The sequence below is a fragment of the Toxotes jaculatrix genome, chromosome 4, assembly GCF_017976425.1.
Source record: "Toxotes jaculatrix isolate fToxJac2 chromosome 4, fToxJac2.pri, whole genome shotgun sequence".
Taxonomy (NCBI): domain Eukaryota; kingdom Metazoa; phylum Chordata; class Actinopteri; family Toxotidae; genus Toxotes; species Toxotes jaculatrix.
In genome coordinates, this window is record NC_054397.1 from 3,324,655 (window position 1) to 3,336,115 (window position 11,461).

An 11,461-nucleotide genomic window follows, 5' to 3' on the forward strand; every position below is an offset into this window, starting at 1 on the left:
GCATACGTGAGATTGCACTAAACCACAAAGGTGGTAGAGGTGGTTCACTGTTCAACAGGCACATGCCAGGATGTGAACGACATATCAACATATCAACAAACACGAAGAAGCAATAAATATGAGGAAGTGAGGTGTGGTCTCAAAGTGCATTCAGCTGAAAACACAGCTGTCAGTTTGCTCCTCCGACCAAAAATAGCATCTAGTCTAACATGTCAACAGACACAGGAGTACTTTTTATTAAATAACTGTTTCATGAAAACACGACATATAATACTTAAAATGGCACACACACACACAAGGTATGGTATACAGTAGTTACAATGACTTACAGTATCAGGTACAGCTAAAAGATTTGAAAATATTACAGTGTACAGATTGCATTTATTCATATAGACATAATGCATATTGCATTTATTGCACTGTGCTTTAATTGTGAAATATTAAAAAAAATGCTGGATTCTACGTTTCAGAGTAAATCATATGTCAATATATAAAGTATCACAAATTTTAAAACAACTGGAAAAGAGAACAAATGCTTGAAAATACATGAAATTATTTCTGTACAAACTGAAGCTTTTCGTAAATAAGCACCTTCAACGCCGAGCCCAGCAAAACGTTTGTAATGCAATTTAAAATGACCCGCTGAGCGGAGGCAGAGCTGTTTACTTGCCAATGTGCATTTCTGAGCCTTGCAGAACTGTTAGGAAGCTGAGAAAGAGCGTGCTTCTCGCCTTTTTTATAGCATTCACGGAACTGCTGAGGCATCACATGCCTGACTCGTCTTCGTGACCCTAGAAACCGAGTCTCGCGGAGCAGGCAAACATCAGCCAAATAAAGCCCAGTCTCTTCACGACGGGGGACACGAAAATGTGCGGTAAATACACAGCCGCTTTTTAAAACTTATGTAAACAGAAATATACAAACTCCACAACACGTTTTGACAAAGACTGAGTTTTCACCAAGACGATTTTGCTGACAGACGCTCTGTGGCTTGTCACACTGACAGTGACAGCAACAAAAATGAATCTTTTTTTTTTTCTCCTTTGACATTGTTTAAGCTCAGTCTGTAAAAAGAGAAGTGGAAAGAGAAGTCCCTCTTTTAGCTCTTTAAGAAACGACCTCTGTCAGTGTCTTTCTGTCCACTGTCCTCCGGTGTCCCTACTCATTTGTGTTGCAGAGAGTTTAATACAACTGATGCGCGGAAAGAATACCGCTGTGGTGCAGTACCTTAAACATCCATGGGGGATGGGGAAGGGGGGCGCACTGGAGAACTCAGTCCTGAGGCGCTTGGTTGATCACCTTCTTCTTACGGACTGAGACCAAGTCATAGAATGGATCTTTGGTGATACTTGCTCTGTTTGAAGTAAAGAAGACATTAGGAATTCATTAGGAAAGTGCGAGAGCAGCAATATTAGGAAGTGTGTGTGTTTGTGTGGGCTTGTATCGCTATCTGTATCAGTTTCAGTTTTAAACCATCACAGTGAGGACATTCCTGCATGGACAAAGACATTTGGGTCAGTCCCTACGACTTCACGGTTTCAGTGTGAGAATGAGGGCAGGGTTAATGCACAGGGGATGCGCTGTGTTAGTAAAGGTCAACAGATTCTCTGTTTTGGTGTCTCTCACCATTGTTCCCAGACACAGCAAGCAGCTGTTTTCAGAAAAAAAGCAATGTAAAACCCACTGTATGCTATCTGTATGCTATCCAGAACCAAGAGGACAGAAGCTGTGAACATAATGGAGACATCTAAGAGCCAGAAACTGAAGAACCAGATGTTTTCCTGAACGCTGGACTTATGTTCATTGGACTTAACAATAACTATTATTGTGATTAAAAACCTGGGGTCTGTTTACAATCTGTAGTCAGTATTTGCTTTCACAGATTTTTAGCCACTGCATTTTCTGTTCAAAGCATGAAGAAGTAATGGTTATAATCACACAAACATAACAGATATATATTCTGTAAAAAGGATTAATACACCAAGGATAAAAATCTTGCTTGCGCTGCCAGCTAGTGGTGACCACAAACTCTTTCCACATCCTGTGGAGGACATCGCCTTATAATGCCAGATCTCATCTGGAGTGGATGTGGTATCAAGCAGAACCGACCACACCTGACTACACCCAGCGGTGATGTTGACAGATGTTTACCAGATCTATACCTCAACTCGCAGCAATAAGCGCAGCAGGTGTTCTTCCTCACCCTTCAAGGTCTTAAAGGTTGGATGCAAAAAAAAAAAAAAAAACGTACATAATGAACCTACTTAATGGTCCTAACAAGCAAACAGGACATGTGCACGTTCATACTGCTATTTGTGGTGACATTTGCACAATTGTGAACATATATATGTGCTTGTGTGTGACTGCGGTCTGACCTGATGGCCTCAATCCAGGAGTCTCTCTCCTCGGCGCTGGCGGCACAGATGGTGTAGGACTGATGTTTGCCCTCCACCACTCTGCCGTCCGTCTCTGTTTTACACGCTTTGATCTTCTGCCCTCGACTGTTGGGGTTGTACAGCTCCAGACAGTACTAGATGACACCAGAATCACGTGATAATCAATTCATAAATCTCACACAATTCCCACACAATCTCCAAATTCAACTGAACTGAATTAGCTGTTCAAACGTCTCTGAGTTGAAAGAAAACGCAGCTGGCAGGATCTTACGGGTTTGCGAGGATACGGCACTTCTCTCACACAGAGGTTCTCTAGAGGTATGATGCCTCTGGGCTCTTTATCCTGCAGACGGATTACAAAGAGGTGGAGTGGGTCAGGTGATGCATGAGGAGGGCAAGAAGGAAGCAAAAATATCATTGGCATCAAGAAAAGAAGGGAAGCAGAATCCAGTGTCTCTGGTTACACTCAGTGTAAACCCGACCATACACCATTTACTGTCTCTCTAAGAGGTTTTGCAGCATCTGACTAAATTATAGATCACAAAAAGTCATTTTAGGCGTTTGAGCAAATGACTAATTGTATTGTCCTTCTGCTGAGAGCACTCTGACTCTTGGTAGTGAATTTGGTCTGGTAGGGCTTTAAAGACTCTCAGAGATACTGTTTGCCAAGGCAGCTCAAAAGCAGCACTGTGGTAAGTCTTACTGTGGTGAACTCAAAGTAGTAGAGGCAGTTGTCAGTCAGGATGAACCATCGTCTCTTCCACGTCTTCACTCGGCCTCCTGAAACAGAGATGCAGAAAAAACAATGTTGTTTTTTGTTTGTTTTGTTTTTTTTTAACACGCACAGTTTTATGCTGTGCTGTCAGTTGTCAGTTGAATCTAACAGGAATTCAGAAGCTGTGTCACTTCACAACATGGTCAGCAAAACAAAAGCCTTAGAGGTTCTTTGAGTAACGTTAAACTTCTGCGTTTACCGTCCCCGTGACGACGTGTGGTTTGCATTCAAACGTGAGGGTATACTCCAATATTGGGCCATTTTGTTAATGCTTCCTCTGTACTTTCCTGTTTTTATGCAGCAGCTTAGGTAGATGTAATGTAGCACGGCAGCAAGAAGCACATCTAAACCTATTGGTTTTGTGATGATCAGCTTGTGAATATTATCTCTTTAACAGGCCCAGTTGTTCGTCACATGTAATTAAAACTATTTGGTAGAGGTGTTTTACCAAGTTTGAGGAGCCAGCCTTCTCTGTCAGGGTTGAAGAAGGTGTGAGTCAGATCATTCCCATCGTCTTCCGGGATTTTGAAAGGTTCGTTTCGAATGCTCTCATACAGTTTCTGAGAAAGAAGAAAAACTTAAAATGGCTTAAAATGTCAAGATGCAAAAGATGAATTAAGTCCAAACAACAGGGATTTGAATTGCCAGCTGCTGTCATCATTTACATATTATTCCATTCACTCAAACCGAGACACCAGCGTCTGTGTGTGTGTGTGCGTGTGTGTGTGTGTGATTTCAGTTTTCGGTTTTTCATTTCGTTAGCGTTACACTGAATCATCTGTCAGTGAGATTCAGGCTTTGGCGTGTTCACAGATCTTTAACTGACACTGTTCGACTTTACCACCTCCCACAGCTTAATGTTAACTGTGAGTGACCTGCAGGCGTGAGGCTGGACATGAGAACAATCGGCTTGTGGTGGCGCTGGTGGTGGAAACGTGTTTCTGTTCCCACTGACGTGATGTGGTGACCGTGAGAAAGCACAGTGTATTATTTTCCAGAACAGGGACCGTGTGTTTTTCCAAAGTAAACTATATCTAATTTTGACAATTTCAACTAAATAAATTAAAAATTCTTACATAAATACAATATTTAATTTAATCTGATATCCCACAGAGAGATATGTATGGTGCGTGTAATATGTATGGTATGTATAATATCTTTTTGTGGTCTTTTAAATGGACACAACTCACACCGCATACTGATGGAAATGATGAGTCAGTAACTCCACCCAAAAAGATCTGCACTTGAATAATAAGGAAGAATTTGTGGGCGATTTAAAGTCATCTGATTCATCAAAATCTTCGAAACTGGGCTCTTACTTATTTCACAATCCGACAGATGATAGTAACTCTTTGTTCCACCATTAAAAAAAACCGGCTGGTACTCACTGTAGTCTATTTGAACCAATCCCCCATACACTGCCTACCTCTATAGATACTCACTAGAGCACCACATGTGTTTTAATTAAGTAACTGATAGTCCCCAACAAGTATTTATTACTATTTATATTTTATCATTAAAAAGTCAGAACGTATTGGAAGACAGACTTCCAGAAGGTGAAATGTCAGCCATGTTACCATTTGGGTTTTTACTTCCTGGTGTCTTGGTCTGACTCTGTGATTGGCTGGAAGTTCTCACCGAGAGCAGATCATTGGGTAGATCCTCTCCGTTGTTGATGCCTCTGTTCATGGAGATGAAGCGCTCCAGAGTGGTCTTGTCCTTCACGTTGGGGTTGTGGAGGCTGGTGTTCAGCATGATTATGGCAAAAGACAGGATGTAGCACGTGTCTGCAGTCAGGAAGGAAGATGGACACATGCACAAACAAAGAATAAGAAGAAGTAAAACATATAATGTGATGATGTAGTTAATGTAAATACAATCAGTGAAGATTGGGGGGAAAAAAAAAGAAGAAATGAAAGTCAGAAAGACAAACTTAGAGGCGGTGAGTCAAATACGTCTACGCTTACACAACCGCATTTTCTAACACACAGTCCAGATGGGACCTGGACACGAGTATTTATTGAAGCTCACCAGCCGACTGGAAGACGTGAGTGTTGCAGTCACAGTAGCGCGTGGCGAAGGCCTCCATCATGCGGTCGATCTTTTGGGCTTCACCGGGCAGACGGAAACTCCACAGAAACTGTCTGTCACATACACACCACAACAGAATTAGACCTCTGTGTGACATGCATTCATGTTTACTGAGGTGTGTTTGCACAGCGCGTAGCAGTGGAAGTGTTGTTACTAATTCAACACACCAGTCAGTGTCGCAGGTAGCAGTGTAGCTTTCCACTGATGTGGCTGCTGACATTTCTATGCTAACAGACTCATACAGCCCAGAAGCTCATTGACTTTTGTGGCTGGTGTTGTGGCTCATCAAGAGACTTGTTTAGTAATCTGCAGGTATGTAAATTAGGCGCCTTCACTTTCACAATTAGTCTATTGTCTACATCTAGCTGTGTGTCGAGGTTCCTGATGATTCTGTTATTGATGATGCTGATAAATGAATGTCCACGGTGAGACAGTGAAGATGGAGAGAGCTGACCTGAGGGCCTGGACCAGGTTGAGGTCGGAGAACTCGTGCAGCTCCACAAAGGCCTTCAGGGTCTGGAGGTGGAGCTCCTCCCTGTGGGGCGGGGGGGGGGGGAGGGGGGAGAGGACACATGAACCCAGAATACATATTCGCTTTACTGGAAACTGCCATTACAATTTCTCTGTTCCCCTCCCCCTGACTATTTTTTCTCCTCTTTACTCTAACTTCATTCTTCCTTATATGAGTATGAACTTTCCCTTTCTTTCCTCCCATCATTTTTTTTCCTCCTCCTTCCTCTTCCTGCTACCTGCCTGCCTCCTTCCTCATCCTCTCTCCCCTCCTGTCTGTCCACTCTCTCCTCTCCCTCACCTTTCTCCAAGAAATTCTCCAATTGCGGTCTTGTTGAGTCCCTCCTCCTTGTAGAGGAACTCGGCGATGGACTGAGCACTTCCATCCAGCAGCTTATTCTCCACCAGGTAATTGATACCCTGCATGCAAACACGCACATGCACACAAAGTAGAATATTTACTTAACATATATATTTGTATATACACACTTTCCATCGCTCCTGCAGACGAACTTGCACAGGTAAGCAGCATTTTTAGTTTGTGACACAGTGCTTGAGACATATACTTCCCACTGTGCTGTGGTTAAATTTGTTTAGTTTCATTATGATCTCATCCACTTGTGGTAAAACCGAGCGAACTTGCTGCTTCTGTAATCCCAATTCCTTAAAACCAATCTCTCTTCCTCTTTCTCCTCTACCACAAGTTTGCCATGAAAATAAAAAAGAGTATCCCAGCGCAGGAACAAGTGATCCCACAGTAGGCTTTTACGTCATTTAACAGGCTCACATTAGTATTGTCAGGACAATGACATTTTCCTATTCATGTCAGAATTTTTGCATTTTCAAACAGTTATAATAAGAACTCAAACAAAACAGTCAAAAAGCCTAAAGTTAACCTCTAAACTGTCTAAACGTCAGGTAACCGAACACCAACAATAACTCAGAGTAGACCTGTTTTTCCAGTAAGCACAAGTAGAGATGCTTTTACTTTGTATTTGTCGTTGCAAACATTGGCGTTCACCACAGTGACAGCCTTGACCTACCCCTCAAACCACCAAAACTCTGCTGAGGGCCTGTGTCAGTGTCATTTCACAGCCTTACCGGAGATACTGTGCGGTTGCATGAGAGGAAGTCCACACAGTGACATGCAAGAGCTGCTCGCTAAAAATGCTCTCTTGTAAAAGCTCCCAGGCGCAGTGAAGTGTAGAAGGTTTTCAAGAAGTCATTTCTAATGAAATATCACGCTGATCGACAGATAGATAGAAGCTCTGACTAGAACTTGTGTAAGTAGAACTTACGTCAGCAGACACACACCACCGAGCTCACCTTTTTAGGGTCCATGTTGAATTTCTTTTTCCCATTTGAGAACCGCTTGCTCTTCTCTATCGTCTTACTGCAGGAAAAAGTAACATTGAAGAAAGAAAAATGAGTATCCATGAAGAACTATAATGTATTTGTATTTATTAGGTACACCTAGCTAAATCTAATGCAGAGTTTTGAGCCTGTTTAACAGCATACTCAATTTGGAGGCTGACGTTTGTGTTGCTGTTGAACCGTATTCCATTTATATCAGTGAGGGTAGGCAGCCTCCAAAATTACACACATTTTCACCATGCAGTTGAATCAGCCTCTCTTCATTAAGGTAACATTTACTCTAGGACTGTTGCCTTAGACTGTATTGGTTTTAGCCAGGTGTATCAAATAAACCGAGTGTATATTTCGCAAATTTATTTTCCAAATTTGGAGGGAAAATCGTAAATTCGCCGGAACGACAACTGTCCAGCCCCCTTATTTAAGTTAGCATCTGTACCACTAGCCCCCGTCGCACAATGTATTTTCTTATGGAGGAGTCCCTTTGATGGTCTTTATGAAAAGCTGATACTGAGGCTTTCAATATTCTCAGAAAGATTGCTATATACTGTGCATCTCATGATTTTAACCTTGGTAAAACAATAGCTTCACCTCTGACAGAGTTTTGATAGACTTTCCAGGGCTAAGACTCTTGGGAGCTGTAGGTATCCCAACAAAATAATGGTTGTTATCAATGTTGCTATACAGTACAGACCTATTTAGCATAAAGGAATAGTTCAGCATTTGTGTTCTTGCTGAGAGTTAGATGAGAATATTATTAAAATAAAGTCCAGGAACAGGTTTCAGGTATTCAGAAAAGCAAAGAAAGAAAAGCCTTTACATGAAAATTCACTGGAAGGCAAACTTTAGCGGAGCGGAGGCTAATCTTGTGGTGCATGAAACCTTTCGGAAAGCCACTGTGAAACTGAAACACAGTTGTGTGACACCAAAAGATCAAGAAGGCGAATTCGGTGGGTGTTCTGAAAAGAGGAGTTTGATACAAATAAAGACTGGTTTGTATGGTAGCTGTGAAAACAGGTCCCGGGATTTTCCCAGATTAAAACTCACTTTTCTTCCGCAGACTCAAAGCTGAGTATTTCCGCCATCACGACGTCTATCTCCATCTTTAACTTCTGGACAGGGCAGAATGAAAGAAAAGTCTTTAACATGTGTTTCCTCAGTATTAGAAGCAGAACAAATTACTGACTCCATATTTGTGTGCATGTACGTTACCTGGATATCATCCAGAAGGTCTTTTTTGTACGTCTTAATGCCCTCAATCTCCATCTTCTCATCTTCTGTAAAATCCGAGGAAACTGTTCAAAAATCAGAACAAACATGTTAAACATATTCTCAGGAACTAGTTCAGTATTTGTAAACCATAGAAAATGTCTGGTTTACAAAGTTTTAGAGTCATGATGTGAACTCACTGTGATGTCTGTGTCACTCTATGCAGCAGACAGATCTGCTGTCTACTGTAAAATCTACATGCGGTATCGGTGCGTTGTGTATTTAAAGAAAACAGCACAGGGAAGAGAGGTTTCTCTGGAAGGTGTGCGGGTCAGGTGCTGTGGTTCTCTTGAAAAATACACATTTAGACACGGCTATGCAAATAAATGGCCGCATTATTAAAATACAACTAACAGAAGCCTCCATCCCTCCCCACTCCCATATGAGAAAAACTCATAGATGCACAGAAGTGAAGTACGAAGAACTAAAAAGAAAAAACTTGCAGTCATAGCAAGAAAAGACATTGCAATACGTTTTAAGTTTTGTTAGACGGTTGCTAGGTTATCGCCACAACAGATAACGTGTCCATTAACAGCCACGTATGATCAATCTCGGGTGACACATAGCACTTGGTAGGTTTTGTATCATCAGTCCAATTAGGTCATTGCAACGCAGGAGTCACTACCTTGGTAAACCAGAGTTTCCTAAACCTGATAGTGAACTGGTGACAGCCAGAGTTGGTCCCTTTCACTCATGCCACTCTCTGCATCAGTGGGTTAAATGCAAACGTCAGAGTTTGAAGAAGATGTCAGACTTATTACATCACAAAATTCTTACTTTATTCTCCAATTTCTTAACATTTCCTTCCCTAAAATTCACATTTTACTCAAAAAATCATGACTTCCCTCGAAGAATTTGGAAATGAATACAAGTTTTTATCACCTTTTTCATATTTCTTTTTTGTGTATGTATAAAGTAGCTGTAACAAAAATCACACGTGTGGATCCCAACACAGAAGACTCTCCGCCTGATGTATTCATTTACAGCAAATAACTTGCCTACAACTGTCACCTCACTGCTTTGTACATGGATAATCAGCTGCTGCTGTTGTATGTGGAAGGGAGCTTTAGGCACAGTTAGAAGGCTGGTTTGAATTTCAGCAAACAGAGAGAGAGATTCCCACAAGGCAAAAGCAGAAGTAATATAAATGTGCAGGTATTTGTCCTCAGCATAGGAAATGTCACGTTAAAGCGCAGCACAGTTGTTTCTAATAGGCTGCTGGACCTGAGAGCATGTGCTCCACATTCATCCCGTTCACTCAGAGACACCAACACATGAGTCAGAGACTGCAGCTTCTGTCCTCAGTGAACAAGGTTTGTTCCTCAGTAAAATATGAAGTTAACAAAATGGTTAACACAATAGTAACTGCCAACACTTTCTGTAGAGCTCAGTGAGCTGTGTTAATGATGTGGCCACAGAACTTCCAGTTCTCCACCCTTCCTTTACACCTCTTGTGCAACAAGCTGACGGTATAAGTCATCAAACTCTTCGTCTTCATAATTTATATTTTGGCTAAAATCTTAAAAAAAAAAAAAAAAAAAAAAAAGCCTGTGGACAAAAAGTTTCTTGACAGTTGAACTTTTAACAGTGGGTTGTTTAGGCGTCTATCCAAAAATAACAACTTCTGTTTTTATATTATTGTCCATGATGTGTGGTTCTGTGAGCTCTTATGACTGTCTCTTCCCTATTTCATCTGAGACCTACACTGTGGGCCCTGTGCATCGTTTAACACAGGATGCCACAGGAAACTGTGAAGCCGTATACCAAGAACTGTAAACCAATGACCCAATTTATATATTATATATATATATATCACAGCTGACAGCATTAACAGATGGAAGATGTTACATGAAACAGCTGGGACACCAAATAGGATAAATGCTTTACTGCTTCTTGTCTATTTTGTACCATAACATGACACAAGTGTGTTGATAACTACAGGTTAGGACTGTGGTATTAATAATATCAACCACGTAAATGAAATAATGTCATAAAAAAATCCCTTCTTCCTCAACTTAAAATGAAAAATGACACTTTTAGAAAACAAATAAAAAACAAAATGCCAAAAAAAATTTGACGAGATCTAAAACAAAATTTTAAATATGAGAACCAGCACGAGAGAGCAGACACGAGGAGAGCGAAACATATCTTACCCATTTGGCAATCAGTCATTTATATCCAAGAACAAAGGAAAAAAAAAAGCCACAATACCAAAACAGTTAAATGTAGCTTAGTCAAGTCAAGGTGTCAAGATGCGCACACTGTCCCAGCACATAGTGCAGAATGACTTGAATGAAGTAGACCTTCTCTTTAACCCCACCTCTTCCCCTCCCTTCACAATGACAAGCTGACAGCATGGAACCAGAAAAAATCCTGAACAGACCCTCCTTCAAAATAAAAATGTTGTTAATGGATTAATCAGTGAAATGAAGCAATCAAGGGAGGTCATTGGTCCATTTTTAATCTAGTCTTAGCGTGAACTTGTCCATGTTTACAACAGTATAACAACAGTAGTGGTCTAGGTCAGCACAGGGGAAAAAATAAAAAAGATGCAGGCTTATAATTTTATTTGTGGACTGAATGGGGTTTTTGTAGCTCTGAGATTTCTTGTAGCACCGGTAGTAACCCCCCTACCCCCTGTCGTTGGGTCAAAGTGAACATGAGTGTTTTGAAATTTGCTCCAACAATGAAACTTGGTTGCAAAACACAGCACGGGCCAGGAAGTGAATTTTGAAACCCCAGAATCACATCACACGGTGAGGAAAGCATCGAACCAGTGACCAAATCGTATCGTAACCAACTGGTGTAACATGAAGTTGAACACCAATTTATTCACTTTTAACTGCAAAGTAGACACTTTTATTTTGAAGATAAGTTCCCCTTCCTTCTTGTCTTTTTGTGGTGGACTAACTCAGGCTAACCTGACACCTGAAAACAGCCGTAGCAGAAGCTGGGCGGGGTTAACATGGGTGGTTTCACACGCAGCATCCTGAGACAGTATCTGTTGTTATTGAAATTCATGTGGAACATCTGCTAAATTATTAAAATA

At 41.2% G+C, this 11,461-nt stretch overlaps 1 protein-coding gene across 1 annotated transcript; it reads right to left on the reverse strand.

Moving 5' to 3' along the window:
- Nucleotides 1-212: 212 nt before the first annotated feature.
- cyth4b (cytohesin 4b) lies at nt 213-10,682 on the reverse strand. The gene is made up of 13 exons (XM_041035860.1): nt 10,566-10,682; nt 8,356-8,438; nt 8,191-8,255; nt 7,099-7,165; nt 6,074-6,192; nt 5,717-5,797; nt 5,203-5,315; nt 4,810-4,958; nt 3,620-3,731; nt 3,100-3,176; nt 2,668-2,739; nt 2,376-2,530; nt 213-1,354 (listed from the first exon to the last, which is right to left on the reverse strand). Exons 1-13 carry the CDS (start codon nt 10,582-10,584, stop codon nt 1,273-1,275), a joined length of 1,194 nt encoding a protein of 397 aa, XP_040891794.1. The 5' UTR covers nt 10,585-10,682; the 3' UTR covers nt 213-1,272.
- Nucleotides 10,683-11,461: the final 779 nt, after the last annotated feature.

Bases quoted from the DNA above. Each gene is read 5' to 3' on its own strand.
- cyth4b (XM_041035860.1), bottom strand. The intron at 4,959-5,202 runs GTGAGCTTCAAT...TCCTGACTGCAG, and splicing joins TCACGTCTTCCAGTCGGCTG to ACACGTGCTACATCCTGTCT. The intron at 3,177-3,619 runs GTAAAACACCTC...TCTCTGTTTCAG, and splicing joins AGGCTGGCTCCTCAAACTTG to GAGGCCGAGTGAAGACGTGG.